General features: G+C 33.8%; 1 protein-coding gene across 2 annotated transcripts in view; it reads left to right on the top strand.

Annotated features, from left to right (window-relative positions):
* Positions 1–22,869, top strand: part of ATP2B1 (ATPase plasma membrane Ca2+ transporting 1) — a 111,818-nt gene that overhangs the window by 41,552 nt on the left and 47,397 nt on the right. For both annotated transcript variants that reach the window (XM_006923818.3, XM_015598507.2), the window contains exons 2-5: positions 8,187–8,612; positions 17,044–17,241; positions 21,297–21,551; positions 21,642–21,767. In XM_006923818.3, coding sequence (XP_006923880.1) covers positions 8,405–8,612; positions 17,044–17,241; positions 21,297–21,551; positions 21,642–21,767 — 787 coding nt within the window. In that variant the 5' untranslated portion in view covers positions 8,187–8,404. The remainder of the gene's footprint in view (positions 1–8,186; positions 8,613–17,043; positions 17,242–21,296; positions 21,552–21,641; positions 21,768–22,869) is intronic.

Genomic DNA, 22,869 nt, shown 5'->3' with positions numbered 1-22,869 from the left:
TTATTTAGATCTAATTGCTTATTTTATTATGATATTGATTTGGTATCATTTTAATTAAGCATGGATAACCCTAACAAATTATTTCTCAAGTGACTGTATCATTTCCTCCAGGCTTTATGAAATTCAGCATTATTACTTTGCATAGCTTCAAGGATCTAGGACCTTAGTTCAAAACCATTGCGATGTAACAGTTATTGTATAATTCATTTGAAAATCTGAAAGACCTTTTTTACTTTTACTTTTTTTCCTTTTTTAAAAAAAATGTACTTACTTAAATTAGTTTCAAGTATACAGTACATTGGTTAGACATCTATATAGTTCGTAAAACAATCCCCCCGCAATTTTAACTTCTTTTGTCTGAGAGGAAAGTTAAGTTCATATTATCTTGCATATCATGGTATCTTGCATATCTTGAATACTATGACTTTCTGTTAACTCACTGCACATCTAGCAGATTATTTTAAACATAGGCTTATGAGGATGAGGTTCAGTTTTGCTCTGCTGTTTAGATTGTCAGTGTTTACTATTGTAAACCCGTCTTTCAAGTCGATTTTTAGCTTAAGGTTAAAACAGAAATATTTCTATTCAGTAAATATTAAACACCTACTATATTCTGGACAATGCTGGGGGTTAAAAATAAATGGCACAAATCCTGCCTTGAAGTCACAATTCATTGGGAAGACAGAGGTAAACAAATCATTGCAGCTGTGTGATAAAAGCTATACAATACAAATTAGTGCCTTCCCTATTCTAATCTACTTGTTTCCCACCCTGAGAGATTTGTTGATCATGCTGAATTTAGTACTGACAGCAGCTGTAACTTGCCTTTCAAAGTACTGTACTTAGTCTCTGCCTCTGGAATTCTAGTAGATGATAAAAGTAACTTACAGAGGAGAATGGGACTAATTATAGTCAACGCAGACACAGCAGTGAATTCATGAATCCTTTGAGACTAATAAATCAGGCATTGTGCACAATTCTTATTTTTCTGCTTTATCAGTTCTTTAAAACTGAAATCCTGTTTGGCGAATTTAATCCTGTTTATATGTATCAGTTTTTCCTCACCTTATATAAATTACTTTTCTAAACAAGCTTTATAGTCTTTATGCTCTTTTACGCAGTGTTTATGTTTTCTTTAAGCTACTTAAAAAGTGAAAAATATGAGTTTAGAGTAACATTAAAATTGAATTATCTTTTGGTTCTTTGGAGTGTTTTAATGAAATAATGTGAATACAACACAACTTTGTAAAAGTAAGTTCCTACCATTCATGATCTCGAGGCATCTACTCTTTGATGTACATAGAGTTAGATCATTTACTCTTTCTGCCATTAGAGTCAGATATTGCTAGTACTTTTATATTTAGTAGTTTATAGTAAATTTTTTATCTTTTATTAAGCATTGTTTTAATTGTTGGGAGATTTTTAAAATTTAGCGTATGAATCCAGGTATAAGGTTGGTTGGTTTGTTTTTCCTGCAGATCATAGTACCTCTTGCTAAGTAAGATATGGAGATCAAAGATGAATAAGGCATGGTTTTGCCTTTAAATAAATTTTCAATATAATGGGCCTAAATCTAGGCTTACTTATGTAGTGGATATACTGTTCAACTCCCACAGGGGGCATTTAAGGTGGTGCGTTTCAGGTTGTGCACACTGACTGAGTGCCACTGCTAGCATCTAGTCAGGCAGGATAGGCTGGGTTTCTTAATTTATGAGATAATGCTCTCTGTCAGTAAAATGCCAATAGCAGCCTCAGTGAAATAGCTACTTGTCTGCAAAGGAAGTTGAATAAATGTTAAAAGAAAAAGGAAGGAAAGTAAGAAAATGGAGATTTTTTGAGTGTTCTCTTTGGAAAGGCTACAGTCACAAAATTTTTTAGCTTTTGGTCAGTTAAATGGTGTGTCTTAATAGCTAAGGTGTTGTCTTGAACTATTTGAACTACAATACTAGGTAGTTCCCTGATAGTAGCCTCCTGAAAACCTATACATTGTTATGATTTATCCCATGACTTAAATGTTGATCTTTTGCTCTTCTTTTTAATGATTTTATGAGAATGTAAGGCTTACTTTCTTGTATTGTAAGCATCTTTATTCTTTTTTGGAAGCAGATGATTATGAGTTTCACTGGCTATAAAATCAGCAGTTGGAGTTGATCTCCAACTTCCCTTTCAGCTGTTAAATTCCATGATTCTTTGTAGCCATTTTTTAACAGAATGATTTTAAAATTTGTTTATGGTTAGTACTTTATTTTGATTTAGAAATTTATAAACAATTATTCTCTTATTAACTCATTGAAAATAAGCTGTCTTTAGAGGATTTTTTTTTCAAAACCCAGATCCATAATTAGTGTTCCTATGGAATCAGTCAGTCATGGATTAAGAACCTTTGTAAATACTAATTTTTATTTTTAAAATTTTTACTGAGACATGTTATAGAGCTAATAAATATTTGACTTAACACTTTATTTCAGTATATCAGTTGAAACTTGAAAGACATTGAGCTGTTTCACTGTGGGTACCTTAAAATAACTGTTTGAGATTTCTTGGGAAAGAATATATGAAATCAAGTCACTTCATACACTGAAGTAGTTACAGATTCAGACACTGAAGTAGTTTAAAAATCTGTAAACAGAAAATTGAAGAGTAAAATTTAGGTTTACAACTTTTTGTTTTGAAATTTCATTCTGAATTGGGAGTGATTTGAAAAAAATCAAGATTACTTGGAGATCTTTAACTTGTTGACTCAAAAGACATTTTAAGAGACAAATGAATGAAAGGTCAAATGAAATAATTGGTTTCTAACAAGTAAATAACTTTTGGTTTGTAACCAGTTTGTTTAAATTTAGAGTTAATCAAATGACTTTCCTAAGCTTCTGAGTACAATTGGTATTCAAATTAGGTCTTCAAATTAAATGGTATATTTCAATACTATATACAAGAAAGAGTAACTTTTCTTTTCTGGAGTATGTTATCTCTGAAGTAATCTTGCCTAAAAAGAATCTTGATTTTTAAAAGCTAAATAGGATCAATGGAGAATGGGAAGTCGGTTGTGTACATGTATAAAGCATGCTTACTGCATTAGGACCAGCGATGTTACCTTTTAAAATAGTAATAGATTTTTAAAGATTAAAATTGTCACAAAAAAGGCGTGGGCTTTCTTCAGGTATTGAGGCCTCGCTCTATACATTCTTTTTATATCTTGCTTAATCAACTTCAGGAGTAGAGAGTTCTGACTGAGGGACCCTGTATTAGACTTCTCCAGACGAACAGAATGAAAAGGAAATACACACACACACACACACTAGTGATTTATTATGAGGAATTGGCTCAGGCAGTTATAGAGGCTGAGCAGTCCAATAATCTGCTGTCGGCAAACTAGAGACCCAGCAAAGCCAGTGGTTTAGTTCAGGTCAAGTCTTGGGAACCAGGGAAGCCAATGGTGTAATTCCCAGTTTCAGGGCAGGAGACGGAAGTCTCAGCTCAAGCCTTTGGGTAGAGAGTGGGTGTGAATTTCCCTCTCTTCACTTTTTATTCTATTCAGTCCCTCCGTGGATTAGTTGATGACCACCCACGTTGGAGAAGGCACTCTGCTTTATTTAGGCTACCTATTCAAATGCTGATCTCATACCAAAACACCCTCACATGCATACCCTGAAATTATGTTTAACCTGATATCTGGACAATCCAGCCAAGTTGACATAAAATTAACTCCTATAGAACCATTCCAATTTTGGATAACTTGTTATCCAAAATCTCTCTAACTTTTTTTCATTTCATTCTTTGTGCCCTCTAGTACTCTACAGAATATATCTAGTCACTTTTATACACTATAAAATTTCAGATGTTCAAAGATAGCTATCATGAGTCATTCCTCCCCTCCACTGAATTCCTTTAGTTCTTCAATGGACTAGTTTCCTGTTTCTTCAACAGTCTCTTTACTGTTTTACAGAATTATTTCATGGTAATTTAGACCTGACCAATGCAAAGTGTAGTGGGCCTATTATTTACAATATAAATAAAAGTTGGTATCTCTCCTTCATTCATTAGTTTTTTTGATATAGTCATTCATTATATGCTTTATCTGCATAGCAGAGCTTCATTTATTAGACATCATCAGGATTCTCTTTTCTTCTAGGTTTAGAAATATTTTTCTAAACATTCCTCATCTGAAGTGGCGTGGGGTAGAGGGAGTATCCCTTAGGGGGAGGGGGGATTCTCTGTAGAATGTAGCTGCAAATATTTTTAAATAACAATAAAAATAGCTAACATATTTACCATTTACTATGTGCCAGGCTAAGTTCAAATTGTTTTATATGTATCAACACATTTAACAAAGTGTGTATTTACTGTTACTGTGTCTATATTTTATAGATGTGTTTGTCCAAGGCAAGGTAGAATAGGTCTGTTATCTCCCTATGTTAGATGTTAGTCTTAAACCACTTCTTTTCCCATAATCCTTCAAGACCACCAAGAGTGGTTTGATCATACATCCTGCAGGGATTCTGGGATGAATTATGTAGGCCAAAAGGCCTACGTAGAGTAGCTGTGTGTTTTCTTTAAAATTGCCTTCTTTGGGGGCCTTAGCTTACACTTAACAACATTTCTTCTTAAACTTTTTAAATGGAAGATCATAATCTTTTGGAGAACAAAGAGGAGCAAAATTAAATGTTCTACTTTTTGTTATATCTCAATCCCAAATAGTGTGTCTCTTTCTAATTGTCATATTGTAGTTAAGCAAAAAGCAAAACTTTTTTCTTGTCCTTAGCATTTTCGCCAATTCACTAGTTAGGTGAGTGAGTGGAAGAGTAAAGAATAGGTAGAGAGGAAAATAGTGGAAGAGGCTTTTGACAATCTAGAAATACACAGCAGCCTGATTTATAATTTATAAGTGATCAGTAATTCAAATAGTCACTTTTAGAAAGTGGCTCATTTGCATTTGGTGCTCTTGCCTTGCTTCCCCTTTCTTTAAACAGTGGGGAACTGAACGTGATTGGTAATCACCTACTTATCAAAACCATGTGGGTTGCAAAGGGTTAGAAAACCCAACTTCAAAAAGGAATTTATTGACAAATTACCAAAAAGATCAGGGATAGGACAGACTTTAGGCACTGATTGACCAAGAGGCTCAAGTGATCCAGCACTGACAGGCACATTTCCTCCTTTTCATCTTCTTTTCTCTCCTTCCTTCTCTCCCTCTATTTTAGATCCTTTTCAGAGGCTTTCCACATCCTAAATTTTTCAGTAAGAAGAAACAAGTCTCTACCTCAGAGTCACAGCAGAAGCCTCATTGCTGCCTATTCGTCAATGAGTCATATCCACATTCCTAAACTAGTCATCATTATGGGCAGGGGTGTCTGGATATGGGGGTGTTGCTGAAAAATGGGAGGAAAGGGTGCTGAGATGGCAAATAACAAATATCTACTTGTAATGTCTCTTGAATTCTGATTTTATTATAAATTGGCACATTTGGTATTTTTTGACTTTTTATGACCAACGAAAACTTCCATTTCAACTTAATAAATGTGAGGACATGAAATGAAGACAGTTTATAGTGGAAGGAGCATGGCTTTTCAGTCACAGATGGAGATTCAAATCCTGGCTCTATTAGTATTCTGTTGTGTATCCTGAGAAAGTTAAGGGCACCCAGAAAATAACACCCTTTTCTCCTTCTGTTGAGAGAAGACCAAGATTGGCACATAGAAATAGAAGTAGTTTTGTTAATGACAAAAACTGAAATGAAGGACTTGTGTTTTGTTTTGTTGTTGTTGTTGTGACAGCAATGAGGTTCTAATATTGAACACAGAACTAAACAGTTATTCACCCCCATCCCAGGCACTTTGAACAATAGATTTTTTAACCTTGAGATCTGCCCCTAATTACTTAGACCAGAATGTGTGAGTCTTGCAGACATCTGGTTCCCGAAAGAAGGCTGAGAAATGAAGAGGTACATGTGTCTACTTGCTCTCAGAAAATCTCCTGTCATGCAGCTCATTTCACCTCAGTGATAATTGGTGGGGTAAGAGGCCAGATGTTGAGGAAAATTCCTCTTTGTGGAAACAAGAGGAATGATGACATATATGCCCCTCAACAAACAGATTTATGAACCTTAATTATTTTATCTGTAAATAAATAACTTGTTTTATGGTCGCGGTGATGTTCAGATGCCAACAGATTTGGGGTATGAAAACTCCTGAAGATTATCAGATAACAACCTCACAAGTTTTTGAAGTTGGGTTACTATAATAATTGATATATGAGTAAGAGGAAACCCTCTTTTCCTAGGAGACGAGTAAAATTGGTAATAATTGGGCAAGCATAAGGATTTGTGAAGTGGGAAGAAGCAGGCAATGAAAGAAAATGTCTTACAGAATCGACATTCTTGCAAATTTAACCCAAGGCAGGCAGAATTTTTCTCGACCAGCCATCCTCAACCAGCTGGTATAAATTCAAAGTTTTTAGCTCATCTCCTGTCTCATGGTTCTTACAGTGTCCTCCCTGGAACAGTAGAGTTAGTATCACCTGGAACTGTGTTAGAAAAGCAAATTATGGAGCCCACCCTAATTTACTGAAACTAAAAACTCTGGAGGTGAGCCCAGTGATCATTATTTTAACAAACCCTCTAAGTGATTTTGATGGATACTTTGAGAACCACGTACCATGATTTGCAAACATTCCCATAACAACTTCATAGCTGAAGATTAATTGCACTTGCCAGTAATCTTTTCTAGTTCTTAATCATGAAACATTTTATGTATTAAACATGGGTTACAAAATAGAGCTTAGGCTTGAATGCCAAAAAGGGGCATGAGCCATAGGCCTGTATTTTCATCCTGTAGGTTTAGATATAGTGGCATCGTGCCTATTTAAAAGTCTAAATGTAGCAGCAGGATGCAGAAGGGATATAGGAAATTTTGGAATGAAAGAGAACCTGAGTTGAAGGGAATGATTATTGTGCAAGGGGGACTTGAAGATCAGGAAGGAAAAGGATTATAATAGAAGAGGGTTCTCAAAGGAAGGGTTAACCCAACTCAGTAACTGAGTTTAGGATGAATGGTGATTTACGATGATTTAAGATCTCAAGCTTAGGAGATTAGGATCAGGTGATTGGGAGAGGGAGCGCTCTGATTTAGGAATAAGGTGAATCCATTGTTGTGTATCTATTAACTTTGAGGTGATTGTTTAAAGCACATAGATGGAGAAAGAAGAGTTGAGAGCTCACCTCTAGAGTAAGAGGAGAACTTGAAAGTATTTTGAAGAAAATTAAAGTAATGCATCTATTCTTTCCTCAAATGCTTACTGATTGTTTACCGTGTGTCTGGCACAGTTCTGGGTTCTCAGGGCATAGGACAAACCTGTGTCCTGCCTTCAGAACTAAAACTGTAGATGGAAGGAGACCAAAAAAAAAGAAAATCAATAAATGAACAAAATAATTTCAGATAATTCTAAGGGTCAGCAAAGAAAATAGAGTAACAGTAAAGAGTGACTAATGGGTGGAGAATTTCTTAGGATAACTGATCAAGTGAAGACCTGAGGTAGTGACATGTGACAAAAATTTTGGTGGAAGATAGCTTTAGGAAGCCCAAAAGATGGTGGTGTCACAGAGTGGCCTTAGGAAAATTGCAGGGAAGCATTTAGAGGGTTCATTTTGCTTTTTACCCTTTCAGGGGCTATTCTCTATGAAAGGTTTGGCAAGATACGTCTGTGTATTACTAGAAGGAACATGGGCTTGGAGACATCCTAGCTCATCCAATTCAGGCATTTGTTAGCTGTGCAGAAACCCCTCAATTTCTTTGAGACTTTACTCGTAGAAGAGTAGAGAGTAGTAACACCTCTTGGAATTAAATTGTGATGATTAAATGAGAGAATGAATTTAAAGCAACTAGCATAGTGCTTGGAACGTAAGTACTTAATGATAACTGTTAATAACAGTAATACTGAAAGAGACAAAATTCAGTCATGTGGTATACATTTTCATTTAATAGATCTCATGTGATTGATAATACAATTCTATTTAGAAGTTATACTTTGATCTTGTATTATGTAAAACATTTTAAAGGCATAATGCTACAGTTAAAAAATATTTTCATAAGTAAATGATGTACTTTCATTAGCTTACCTGATGACATTTGCTTGCATGCACAATACTCTAAGATGGATTTTAATAACTTTTAAATGTTTTCTGCTTACAGATGTGTACATCTCATGATTGATATGAGGAAACTAATCATGGGCCAAAGGTCAAGATACTTCTCTGGGAAATGCTGCTGATGCTGCTTTACGAAGTCATACAATGAGCGTTTGGTTTAAGAAAGATTTTCATATTTAAGAGATTTTCATCTTGGAAATACATCAAGTGAAAATTAGTGTCTTTTGGGAAACATTTTCCTCCTAATAAATTATACTTGTGATGGGCGACATGGCAAACAACTCAGTTTCATATAGTGGAGTAAAAAACTCTTTGAAGGAAGCTAATCATGATGGAGACTTTGGTATTACGCTCGCAGAACTGCGGGCTCTCATGGAGCTCAGGTCTACAGATGCATTACGAAAAATACAGGAAAGCTATGGAGATGTCTATGGAATTTGCACCAGGTTGAAAACATCTCCAAATGAAGGTGAGTTTTATTATATTTGTTTTTAGTTATTTGTGCAGAGAGTACTGTATCGTTGACTCAAAAATAAACATGCTTATACTGTCTGGGCTACTGTACTAAAATTATGCTTATGCCATAATTTTAGTGACATTAAAGATGGGTTAACTCTCAGATTGGTGCAGTTAAAGTAACTTTAAATTAAGAAATAATGTTGCATATTAATTTATATATTTTCAGTTAGTGGGAGGAAATATTTTTTACTGTTGTACATATTATTGCCACTTGTTTATGATAGCAAGGTTGTTTTTCCCCTCTAGCTAGATAGGATGGAACCAGGCTTGGTATCCCTCAGGGCATTCAGTGGAAATAAACCGTACTCGCTATCCTTCATTTTGCCAGGTGACTTAAAATAGTTGTCACTGCCAGTAGCTATTGGAGATATTTTCAACCTAAATTTTAGTAATTAATTCAGATGGTCCTAAAGCAAATGAAGTTGATTAGATGGCAGTTTTTGATCTAGTAGACATTTCTTTTGATTAAAAATAGTTTTTTAATCTCAGCATTATATTCAGTTTCCCTACGTTCAAAGAAGCCTTTGGTTTCATAATTTTTGATTTGTATTAAGTTTCTGTTTTAGAAACAAAGATGGAAAATTCATTATAACTTCAGTGCATTATGGTCTTTGAAATGGTTTGAGAAGGATGGTCTTTCATACATTGATCATGTTGGACATAAAATTAATGTTAGGAAGTTTCACATCACAAAGAAGGCATTTCCAAATACATGAGGATGAACCTTTGGTGACTACAACTTATTTTAGTAAGGTCGAGAAATTATTAATGCTAAAACTTAAATATGTATTCCAAAGCCAATTCTAGAGAAATTAAGCAGAAGTGTTTTTAATATTTTTTTCTTAAATATCTTATGCCATGCTACTACTTGTGATAAAATTTAAAGTAATAGCAAAAAGTTATTTCCAAATTGTTAAAGAATATCATATCACATTAAAAATTTTTTAAACCTTTATATAATTTTGTATAACTTGCTCATTGTTTTAATGATAGGCAGTTACTTTGATTTTTCTCAGGTAGCATGACAGTATCAGAATTCACACATATTCTAAAAGGGCTTGCTCAGATCACCTAGGGTATGTTCTTTTTTCTGCAAGACCTGTTAACTCTTCCAGATTTTTTGGATCTTATCATCAAGTCAGAACCACTAATAGAAACGTGAACTCTTCTTAGTTATAATTTCAGTATGCTGTACCATTTTAAGGTATCTGGGATCCCTGTTGTTGATGTAAATTCAGAGAATCAGGAATAGACTCACAGACTTTAACAGATAGTATTTGACAAAACTTGGAATTTGTTCATATGCAAACCCACTTTGAAATATTAGCTAACTTTATATCACCTTAGAGATTTATACATTAATATGCTACTCTCAGTTGGTAGTAAGTACATATGATTGAATTAATGAATTCAATCATATGTACTTACTACATTTAATCTAAAAGCCAATTGTTGAATGTTGAATGATCACCAAATTGATAGGAACATTTACATTAAAAAGCCCTCAATGTAACAACTCGGTTTGTTCGTAAAAATGATATTGAACTTCGGTTTCAAATCTGCACTTCCCCCAACCATACATGTCTTTGTATTACTCTGCTATTAACTAAAATTCTGTCTCCTGTTAACTAAATACCCCTCTATGATGCATTCTGTTTTTATAGACATGATTTCCCATTTGTTTGCACTGTAGTCTCTTTTGCACTGTTATTTTTGGCAGTACTCCTTATATTAATTTTGTTTTAATTAGTGAAGTTATTAAGTTAACTGAAAATTTTGCATCTATTACAATTGTTTTTAAAATTAAGGGAAGGGATACATATGTTGCCTTTGACAACATGATGGAAGCTATGTGTAATCTCTAGAAATTGTCACTTAACACTCAAAATTTTGTGTCTATTGTTGCTGCTTTGGCCATTAAATCAATGTGTGCAATATTTTTCCCTCTTTTATTCTTAGAAAATTCTTACTCATCTTCTTAGTATTGTGAATTTAATTTTTGTTAAAATTTGAACAAACTGCTGTCTTCGATGTCTATATATATAGTTTGTCATTTTGAAATGTTTTTTAGATTGTGAAAAAGGCTATTTTTATATTTTACAAAGCATTATATTTGTATTTACAGTTGTAAGATTAAATGAGTATTATTTCCAGAGGAGTAGTTTTAGTTCAATTTAGAAATAATTCACTCATCTAATGAGCATTTGTCACTGATCAATTAGTCAAATGATAATAAACAAATCATCATCAGGTATAATCTGCTATGAGTTTATCTGCCCAAGAAAATGATCAAGACACCAAGTACTTTTTTGTTAGTATAACCTGCTTATAGTTAGGGAAAGTAACATTAAAATCATTCTTCAAAGTACATGAATTTTGGTTAGGTAAAACTGAAGTTTGTCAGTCGCTTTAGTTCTTTCGTTTATTAATTCACTCATTGACACATACATTCTTTCATCAGATCTAGATTGTTAATTGTCATATATTTTATATACCCCGTAACAATAGATTTAGTGTTGGCAGTTTTACTTGTAAATAATTTAGGTATATAATTAAATTACATCCCAATTTCAGAGATGTTAATAAAATGTAAGAATATGTGCTTCTTAGAATTGCCGGGATTGTGTGTATTCATGAGATATCTGCTATGTGGCAGGTACTTTTTCTAGGTTCCAAGCATACAGTCATGAATAAAACAAAAATCACTGCCTTATTTTTACATGGGGCAAAGTCACAAGACAACTAAATGAAATGTATAGTGTGTTAGTGATATGTGTATTAGAGAAAAATGAATGGAGGAGGAAAATCAGAAATATTGGGGATATCAGTATTAGATATAAAGTCTGGGGGAACAACTGAAAACATTTCTTAAGAACAGTAGCAAAAATGATAAGTAACACATAACACTTTTGGTGCCAGATTGGTTGTTAGTACTTAACATATATTAACTCGTTTTACTCTCACAACAGCCTTATCATATTTTACAGCCAAAGCACTTACAACAAAAGACTAAGTGACTTTACCTGTAAAGTCTCACATGTCATAAGCCCAGAGCAGGGATTCATACCTTGACATTCTAGCTACAGGTAACATGCTTTTAACCATTATATTGAACCACCTATTTATAAAAAAGTTCAGCTCATACAGCTTGCGGAAGAGAGGAATCTTGAATAAGAGGTAACTGTGTTCTCTCTTCTCGATAGTATTTTTTAATGGCAGGACTTACATGATGGAAAAAAATTTGATTTTCAGATCCTGCTTATCAGTTAGTGTTTAAAATACCCACGCCCTATTTAGGAAGTTGTTTTTGTGTGTTCCTTCATTTGGCCTGCTACTTTATTGCTTATTTTCTAACAGAGTAGTTCTTTAACTTGATTTGAAGCCTACTATATGTGTCTTGATCAATCGGAGGTGTTTCGGGAAGATGTGGTTTTCAAATTAAAAACTTCCCAGTGGTTCTGATTAACCATCTTTACTCTTAAAAGACTTAGAACTATAAATTTCAAGGTTAACTGGAATTGAGACTTGTAACTTTATATTTTTAGCTTTATCTATTAGATTAAGCATCTACCTATAGTCTTCAAGAATCCAAGAAAGTACTTTTATGCCAAAATAACCTGCTCATAACATCCTAATTCAGTGAAATTACTGTTATAGTTTTTTCTTCTGTATCTTTATTGTTTTCCTACATTGACTTTCTCATTCCTATTCTAAATCATGTTTCTTGATCCTTTTATTTTTACACTAGCTTTTGGTATCTTTTTCATTTTAATGTGTTTTCTATGTTATCTACATTATATTTTATATTGAATGGTAGACCAGCCTCTAATAATATTTCTAGAATGCAAATCTGTAGCCCTGGTCTGATGTTCATCACTCAGTTGTACTGCATTAAACAAAAGATAAAAATGAATTCATAAAAATAAAGGCAGGTACCAAGTAGTTTATTCTGTAAGAGGCTTGGCTTCATGGACTTGTGAAGGGCAAGAAGCAAATGAGACACTAACCTTTTTAAGTGGTGGTTGCTAAAATTAGGTAGAAGAGAAAAAAAGCAAAGAAAATAAGAAAAGGAAACAGTGGTAGAAAGAAACAAAAGATGTATGTGGTAGGAAGCAGGGTATAGTCAACAGCAGTTGTCCCTGGCTGACTTACGTTTCCATGTTTCAGATGGCAGTTTATATTTGCACTCATAAAAATAAGGCTGTTAGTAATGTTCTTTGACTATGTCTTTGTGGTATAATATAATAGAACTAACATTCACACATGAGAATCTATTTTAGCTCTCTCAAAAAATCATCCCTTTGCCCAGAAGAAATCATTATTGACTTATCAGCTAGTACAAGAATGCTCTGATACCCTGATCTATATGTGTGGTTATGCAGGTTGGCATAGGTCTTTCAGGCATTCAGCAAGGATTTTCATGGCCATAGTATGCCAGCCATGTATGCTTTAATACACGTATAGAGTTACTAATGATGGTTTTATATTGATGATCCTATATGACTTGTCCTAGAAACTTATTGCTGCTGTAATAGAGAATTAGACATTTAATACTTGCTTGGGTCACTAGTTTTCATTATGAGTTTCTTGAAGTTAGTTGTAACTGTTCCTCTAACTTTGTAGCATACATATTATTTTTTAAAGTTGTGCTCAATAGAGCCTGAAGTAGCATAGCTTTAGAATTTTTTTTAAGTTGTTTTCTGAATACAATGAACATACTTCTTTTTCAAAATATTCTGTTCTAGCTTTCATAACATTATACTCTTGGGTTTTCTTTCTTCCTTCTGGCCAAGTCTCATCAGCCTCTTAATGCTTTCCTTGAGATGTTGGCAGGCCACAGATTTCTGTTCATCTGTACACAGTCTTCTTCATCTACACTCTCTCCATGGGTGTTGTCATCCACTCCTAAAACCGTACATATGATTCCTACATCTGTAGCTACTATCCAAGTTTTTTTCCCAAGCTGTGAGGCTGAAAGCCCAATTCTTTTTTAGACATCTTCATTTTCTCAAACTTTCCCTTTTGAAAGCATACTTCTGTTTTTCCCCTTTCCAGTGAAACTGTTATTATCTACCTGTTAGGTGGCCTTGACTTTGATAGGAATCTTTCACTCACTCTTACTCACTTTGGAAATTCTAACTTCCATCTGTCTTAACTCACGGTGCCTGCATTTTTACGTCCCCACTACCCTGTTTGAGGCCACTGTCTTCTCTTGTTGTAATTCAGATAACAGCATACTAACTGGTATCTTTTCTTTCTCCCTTCACACTGCCTGTCACTTTCCTCCTTAAAGCTGGCAGTGGTTTCACATATGCCCTTAGAATGAATTTCGATGGTTTTTTTGTGAAGCTAACTGGGCCGTGAGGAAATCAGTGCCACGCATGCCCTTGGCCTCATTGCCACTAACACTACAATCAACTGAACCAACAGGACTAGACAGATTTCTCATTATCTTTATTTTTAAGTTATTCTTAATGATTTCATATCATACCTACTATATTTTTAAAACTAGGACCGTGTAGTCTTATTACCAGTTTTACCAGCTTAGCTGTTTCTCTTCCCCACGAACTTTGCTTTCTATCTCCTTACAATGGGCGCCTCTTCCTGCACTTACAATGGACTAACACCCATGCCTTGGGTTTTATTTCCTCTTGCCTCTTTAAAGGCTTTACTCTAGCATAAGCTTGTGTCTCCTGTATCATGTGTCATCTTCTCTACTTGATCATTTTAATTGGTAAATAATTTGCTTAATATCTATCACTCATCTTTAAAAAGACAAACTGGTAGTATTTATGCATTTAAATTCTCTTTTACTGCTTTATTTCTCCCCATTATATTATATTCCTGGGAAAAGTTATTGACACTTATTGTTTCCATTTACTCATTCCCATTCTCTGTTCAGTTCTTTCTTATCAGACTTTCTTTACATACAACTCTACTGGAAGATTCCTTATCAAGGTCATCAGCTTCCATTTAGCCAAACCCAGTTGTCCATTCTCTGTCTTCATCTTACTCAACCTTTGTAATACCATTTGGTATAGTCAGCCACATTATCTTCATCTTTTAGAAAACTCTTCTTTTCTAGGCGTCCATAGTATTACATGAACTTGTTTATGAGTCATACCCCCTTCTCCATGCTTCTGTTTCTTCTCAGTTGCTTTTAGCTTCTCTTCCCCTGTCTAACCATCACATGTTGGATTGTTCTCACCTCAGCCCTGCTTTCTTCTTTAATGCTAGCTTTCCGGGAATTCTTATCAGGCCCATAGCTCCAGAATCAACTGTATATTAATGACTGGCTCAGATCTCTCCGTGAGTTCCAGATATGGATAGCCAGCTATCTACTAGAATTTCCTCTTATTTGCTTAATGGGCATGTTACGTGAAAATCTTTAAAGCAGAACCATTAACTCCTGCCTTCCTTTTTCCACCCAATTCTTAAGTCACACAGCTTTATTGGTATAGTGACCAAGGTATGTGCTTGTATATTTGGTGGTAGTATAGAAGAATTACAATAACCTCTAGGTCCAGCTGCTTTTTATTTTTATAGTTACAGTGGTGATATTTAAAACTACCAAGTATTGTATATATAATTAATGGTAGGCTCTATTTCGTGTGAGCGAAACTGATAGAACCAATATCTTCAAGAAGATGTCTTAGAAAAAAATGGAGACTGACAAGGGGAGAGAGCAATCTTTTATTTTTGTTAGTAAGGGCATTAAAATATAAGATAAACTTATCTAGTATCATCCTTTCATAGAAGAAAGGACATTTATTTTGAAAAGCAGCAAGCACAGAATTTCAGAACAACATCTCAAAGTTTAATTCTTTAACTTTGTTTTGTGAGAAACTTCACTACATTAATTCTGCTATCCCCCATTTAAACCATAGACCAGTTTTAACTGTTTGCGTCAGTTGTGATTTAGGAAGCATTGCTCTAGTCTGAAGAAACAGGGTATGGATTCTGGATTATAATTTATAAGATTCTTCTCTCATACTGTCTTTCCCCCTAATACAGTTGCTACAGTCTTTCACTGCCTTTCTTTCCATTGACTGTCTCAAAGCCTAGAGCTCTGTGGAAGCATTCAGTTGATGACTTTTGTCATCAGAAATCTAATATGCTTTCTGAACTGCCCAGTATGAACTTTGTTGGAGTTGCTAGTGAAAACATTCTCTGGAATATTTTTGGTATCTTTAACAAAGTAAATAATTACTTTAAAATCTGTATATTTTTCATTGTTTATTCTAACAGTGTACTTTCTGTTGTCTCTCTTCTACTCTCTGCCTGTCTCTGCATTGAGATTAATAGTTAAAACATAGCCAGCAGACAGCTTTCCAGTAATCTGTTGTTTTCCGGTCTTCCTCCTTTGATGTTCTCTTAGAATGAGCTCTTGCTTCCCCCTAAAAAAGAGTTGAAGTTAATTAAATTAATTATGAAGGTAAATTTATGATGATAAATTAAAAGTCATAACATCCTGGTATCTCTGCCCCCTTCTTCAATATTCTTAAACAAACTAAGGAAAAATGTTATTTGTCTCTGCTGTGTTTTCATACCTCCACAGTAATGTATGTACATAACTCTGCATTAGCTAATTTGGATATATCTAGATTTGACAAGATCAACAGGGTTAAATTAGAGGAGGACTTGTTCAGTAGGGTGAAGGAAAGGCAAAATCGATGTTCACATTCCCTCACAGCTTTCTAATTCCACACTCCAGGTATTAAATATGTCTTACAATGTACCTTTCCCTTACAGCCACAATAGGTGCAGTCAGTCGATAATACTACCTATTTCTTCAACTGGAAATAAATCCTAAGTCTTCTGTGTTTTGTAACTTGCAAATCTTTTATCACTCCAGGAATAACAGACATTTTAGTAGAAAAGTTTTAGAGTTTGTGATAAATTAACTAACTTTTCGTCGTTCTTTAGTAAGTATGAGTGAAAAATCAAAGACTTTCATTGATTAAGTTAACCAAGATGCAGTAAGTAAGGCAAAAAAAATACATTTATATATTTCCTCATTTTTGGAGGGAAATATTGTAAGTAAAGGTCAGGGAAATGTATAATTTCAATATAAAAACTATCAAATTGTCTTATCGGTTCTAAGTCTTTAGCAGTCTACAAGATGGTATGATCTAAAATAAGCAGTTTGGAAAAGTGAAAATTCTTAATCTAATTTTGAGTTACCTACTTAAAATATTCTTTTAAAGCATTGCACATGTTTTCAATGATTTATATTTTGAACATGACTAACACGTAAAGATAAAGGGTTTTTTGAATTGGAATCTAAAGTGTAAAGAATGAATGTGTTTTGAATAAAGTAAATATTTTCATTTGTAAGTATTAAAACTTTACTGAAATTTTTTTTTTATTATTATTATTAGGTTTAAGTGGAAACCCTGCAGATATAGAAAGAAGAGAAGCAGTGTTTGGAAAGAATTTTATACCTCCTAAAAAGCCAAAAACCTTTCTTCAATTAGTATGGGAAGCATTACAAGATGTCACTTTAATTATATTAGAAATTGCAGCCATAGTATCACTGGGCCTTTCTTTTTATCAACCTCCAGAAGGAGATAATGCACGTAAGTAAATTGGGGAGGAAAAAAAAGGACTTTTATGTGTGTTACTAAGTTCATTTCATTTGCTTATGTAATACGTAATAATAATGGCAGGCTGGCATTTTTTTTTTACTGTGTACCAGGCACCATTCTAATAGCGCCTTTAGTAATTCCTTAAATATATTACCTCAGATAATTTTCACAATAACCCCATGGTATAGATAGTGTCACCTCCACTCTACAGTGAGACTCAGAGGTTAAATAACCTGCACATATATACATGCTGTGTGTTTGACAAGGAGCTAAGCCATAAATATGATGTGGTCTGTGCCATCACTGTTTTTAAGTTCTTTAGCACACTTTTGTGAAATAATTTGTTTTTCATTTGTTTTTTTGTTTGTTTGTTTGTTTTGACAATCTTTCAGGAAATCATTATGAAAGCAAAATTCTGTTCTCCTACCTGATCTATTACTTTTGAATTTCTTAATATGTATTGTTATGTATGTGATCTGGGTAACTTCTTTGCCATTCTAGAATTTTTCGTGCTACAGTATATCCTGGCCAATGAAAAAACACATTCTAGAATGGTAGATCTGCTTTAACTTGTAGCTGTAAATGGTTTTGTTTTTATTACACCTTTCTATGCCCTTCATTTCTCTCTCAGATATCTTCTTCTCCTTTTATAAATTTTATTTAAAATAGATATTAGTGACAGTACATTCTATACCTGCTAGGAAATCTAGCTTGAGTTTTGGTCAAGATATTTAAGTAGCTATAGAGTGAAACAATAGTATTTGATATATCAAGAGGGTGATTCACCAAAATATTTTTCTTTGTGAAAGCTTCATTTTTATACTTTTCAAGTTATGAAGACTTAATAAAAATTGGCTTAGGTAATCATTTAAGATAATTCCTTCAAAGGTATGCCTACAGCTCATGTGAGAACTTTTTTTTAATGAAGAAAATTGGTCCCAGAATAGGCTATTTTTACCTGAGATCAGTGTATATGAAGGTTTCTCAGCAGCAGCACTGTTGACATTTTTGCACTGGAACATTCTTTTCTGCTGTGTTCATTATACCACCTCCCAGATGAGGCAACCAAAAACATAAAAATGTGTCCAGACATTGCCAGGTATACCAAAGGGGGCAAAACTACCTGTGATTGAGAATAACTGATGTAAATAAGAAAGGATTTAGGCAATGTTCTTGTCGGTATGGAGCTAAAGTATTTTTAAAACTTTTATTTTTAGTAAATAATATAATAAAATAGTATATATTTTGCTATAGAAAAAATTAAGGGGAAAATAACAATTCAGAGGAAATAATATTCACTGAAAGTCCCATTCTCAGATTACTGCTATACCATTTTGATATATATCCTCCTAGATTTTAAAAATACATTTTTGTGTTCATGTGTCTGTGTGTGCTCACGTGTGTATGTATGCATGCATAGGTAGGTGTGAGGATGTGTAGGTGTGTGTATCTTTTTATTTGAAAAAAGAAGTCATACCATGTTTAGCAATAGACAGCTAAATTCATTAGTGTTCAGTTTACCTAACTCATTATAGAATACTAGGAATTGGTATTCTAGAATTGAAGTGAGTTAACAGATTATTAAAAACTTTTTACTTTTAACATTTTTATTACAAGACTATAAGAAAACTAAAGAAAGGTATTTTCAGTGGTAGTGGATTTTGTTACTGATAAAGTCTGGACAAATCTTTATGGAATTGGGACCGCTTCATTGTGGGATCTGTTGACAGGTCCTTTCCCAAATTTGCTTAAGGAGATATTAGTATTAGATTCAACTGGGTAATCTAGAGTTGTCGGTATCATTAAGTCCTTTAAAGAGATTCGGAGGGTAATCTAGAGTTGTCGGTATCATTAAGTCCTTTAAAGAGATTCGGAATCTACTAGACGGTGTTAATAAAATATCTAAAGATGTTCCATGGTAAGAAGTTAGTGTTTGTACTTTATTCTTTTTAACATTTATTAATGAACTCTATGTATCTTTTCATCATATTATGTTTTAACGTTAAGTAGCACTAATCTGCTTAAAAGGAAATCCATGAATTACAGACCTACAGTCATAGAAATCTAAATTATCAAAATGTCTTATAACCCATGTCATTAATAAATCTGTAGTCACTAGTATACTACTAATGGCTCTCAAACTCTTTGGTCGCAGGGCCCCTTTACACTCTTAAAATATTAAGAGTGTAAGTATTAAAGTAAAGAGCTTTTGATCATTTGAGTTATATCTATCAATATTTACTGGATTCTAAATTAAAACAGAAATTTTAAAGTATTTATCAGTGCATTTAAAATAACTAAGTATTGTTAAAATAAATATGTAATTATAATTACTATGTTTAATTATTATTAATGAAGTTTTAAATGAAATAATGAAAAGAGTAGTGGTGTTTTTCATTTCATTGTATTTCTTTAATGTCTGGCTTAATTGAAGATAACTAGATTCTCATCTGCTTCTGTATCCATTGTGTTATATTAGCACATGTAATGTAGTCTTTGGAAAATTCCACTATACATTCATGAAATATGAGGCAAATTTTTTGTGAATGTTTACATCATCCCTTCCATTTCATCCTCAATTGATTTTTCTCTCATCTCTGTCTTCTCCCCCTTCACCTGTGCCACGTAGCTCTCCTAGATTAATCTTTATTTAGCACCCTGCACCTCATATCCACTGCTCAGTTCATGCTCACAATCCTGGAATATGCCTTAATTGTTTCTAGTGTCCTTTATTTACTCATTCTTTTATTCTGAATAATCGTTTTCCTACTTCGCCTGTCCTAAGAGAACCATTGACTTTCAGAGATTTTAGCTCAACCCTCAATAAGAAACAACTTCATATAGGAATGCAGAAGAACATATGGCTTCATGTGAATTTATAAATAACCAAAGTAAGCTGTCAAGAAACAATACATGAATATCCTTTCTATTTTGTTCTGTTTCAGTTTTCAGAATGCTGGTCACGAGCCACTGAATTGATTTTAGGCTCACAAATAGATTATAGTCCAAAGTCCAAAAAACCCTGTTCTATTATTCTTTCTTCGCCATTATTGACCTTACAGTTTTGAGAGGTTTTTTTTCCCTCCCCTATCTTTTGCCAGAGAGCCTTTGCACTGGCTTCAATCTGTCCCTGGGATGTTCTTCCCTTAAAGCTATATGGTTTGTTCTCCTTTATCATCTGGCTCCTAGCTCAAATGTCATGGATACTTCAGAGGAGCCTTCTTGTTCACCCAACCATAGTTAGCCCTTTTTCTTCATTTAATACCACACCACCATGTTTTATTTTCTTTATGGCACTTAATATATCTGATACTAATTGTCTGTTTTATTATCTGCATTCTTCATATATCATCTGAACTTACCAATCTGAGTATGGGTTCCCTGAGGAGACAGAGCTTGTATCTCTTATTCACTGCTGTATCCCTAGCTTCTAAAATAGTGTCTGGCACCTAGAGCAAATTATCAAGTAGTTGAATTAATAAGTAGTACTTTGCTTAACTTTTTATGTCTTGAAAGCCAACATTTGATCATACTCCAGTAAAATTGATAATAGCAAGTAAGCATGATTCATGAATAGCACTTAATACTTCTCATGTGCATTTTGTCTACCATATGTAATTGTTAATAGCATTAACCATTGGTTGAGTACAAAGCATATCTTAGCTATTAATCTACCTAAGTATCTTCTCATTGAGTTTTCAACAATTCTGGGGTAGGTAGTGATATCCTAATTTGACAGAAGAAACCGAGTCTCAAAAATAAGTAACTAGCCTGAGAGTTGGGATTTAATCTTCTACAGTGTCCTTACTCTTAAATAGTACCCTAGAGTGCCTACCTATGCTGAGGTTGAGAATCTTCAGAGGCAGGGAAGTTGAAATTGATATATTCAGCATTCTTGTCATGCTTATAGAATGCTTTTGAGTTCATCAAGGTGTTTAGAGCTGTCAGTGAAATTAACTTGTATATAGTGAAATTAACTTATTACATGTCTATTGCCTTCAATTCAGAATACTTTTTAATGAGCATTTTTCTTTCTTTCCAAATAGTTTGTGGAGAAGTTTCCGTTGGAGAGGAAGAAGGTGAAGGTGAAACAGGCTGGATTGAAGGAGCTGCGATCCTCTTGTCAGTAGTGTGTGTGGTGTTAGTAACAGCTTTCAATGACTGGAGTAAGGAAAAACAGTTTAGAGGTTTGCAGAGTCGAATTGAACAAGAACAGAAGTTCACAGTCATCAGGGGTGGTCAGGTCATTCAGATACCTGTAGCTGACATTACTGTTGGAGATATTGCGCAAGTGAAATATGGTAAGTAAAAAAGAGTAATAGATGTGATACTAGATGTAGAATTATTGTAATCTTGCTTACAGTTTAGCATATTATTGCTTTTTGTTTTAGGTGATCTTCTTCCAGCTGATGGCATACTTATTCAAGGCAATGATCTTAAAATTGATGAAAGCTCATTGACTGGTGAATCTGATCATGTTAAGAAGTCTTTAGATAAGGATCCCTTACTTCTATCAGGTACGAATTTTCTTTATTACTTTTAACTCCTCCCCGCCCCCTGCCACAACTGTATACACTATTGTTGACAAAAATGGTTTCCTTAAGAGCCAGTATCATGAAGAAGATTCTGGATTTTATGCTGGCTTGATCCTTATAATCCTCAGAGACTTTTTTTTTTTTTTTGGATAAGCTGACACACATTAGAGATCTTTGAATCCAGAGCTATATTTTATAAATCAGGAAACTGGGCCCAAAAAATCAAGACATTTGAGAGTCACTGTTAATGTTAGTGTAACAATAAAACTAAAATATCAATCGAATGATCTCTATTGAATTGTTCTATTTTTCTGTATCACATTTATACTTATGGCCTATTGAAGTATAAAACTGAAGAATGATATGTTTAAAACAAATTAATGAATTCTCTGTGGTGTTCTATAAAGGACAGAGTTTGTTTGTTTGTTTTTAGGAACTGATAAAATCCTTAAAGTTTACCTAATTCAACTCTCTCATTTAACTGAGTCTAAAACATAAACTATTTATCTAAGTTTATATGACTAATCAACAGTAGATCCTAGAATAGCACTACATCTACTAGACAGGATTCAATTTGCACATGATTAAGACGTGTTCTGAGAATGGAGAAGGGTTTGTATGGGTACGGGTACTGTTTGAAAAGGAGAGGAAGTGGGTTTCTATTTGGAAGGCTCTTGTAATAGCCTGACTGTGATAGCTTGACCTAAGGTTAATTGGAAATAAAATTGATGAGATGATGGGAACGATTATATGCTGCTTTCTAAGATACATTAGATTGAATTAAACTAGAGTTCGGATGAAGGAAAAGTTTTTTTATTTGTCTTCTATTATCATTTTCAAGTGTTAACGAAATGCTTACATTTTATACATTGTAAGGAGATTCCTGCCGATTTAACTATTTAATAAATTGGCAGTTATAATTTTTCAGTTCTTCTCTGTGAATTTTATATTTCATTGGTTGAACATGGTTTCATGGAAACCAGAGTGAAACTTATGACAAAGGTCAGCTACAATCACGACTTTGGGACACATACCCCGGTTTAACAATTACCTTTTTTAAGATTTGCAAATAAACACCATTATA

This window comes from Pteropus alecto, unplaced genomic scaffold, assembly GCF_000325575.1.
Source record: "Pteropus alecto unplaced genomic scaffold, ASM32557v1 scaffold76, whole genome shotgun sequence".
NCBI lineage: Eukaryota > Metazoa > Chordata > Mammalia > Chiroptera > Pteropodidae > Pteropus > Pteropus alecto.
The sequence above is the reverse complement of the archived record's forward strand: the minus strand, read 5'-3'. Positions and strand labels throughout refer to the sequence as shown.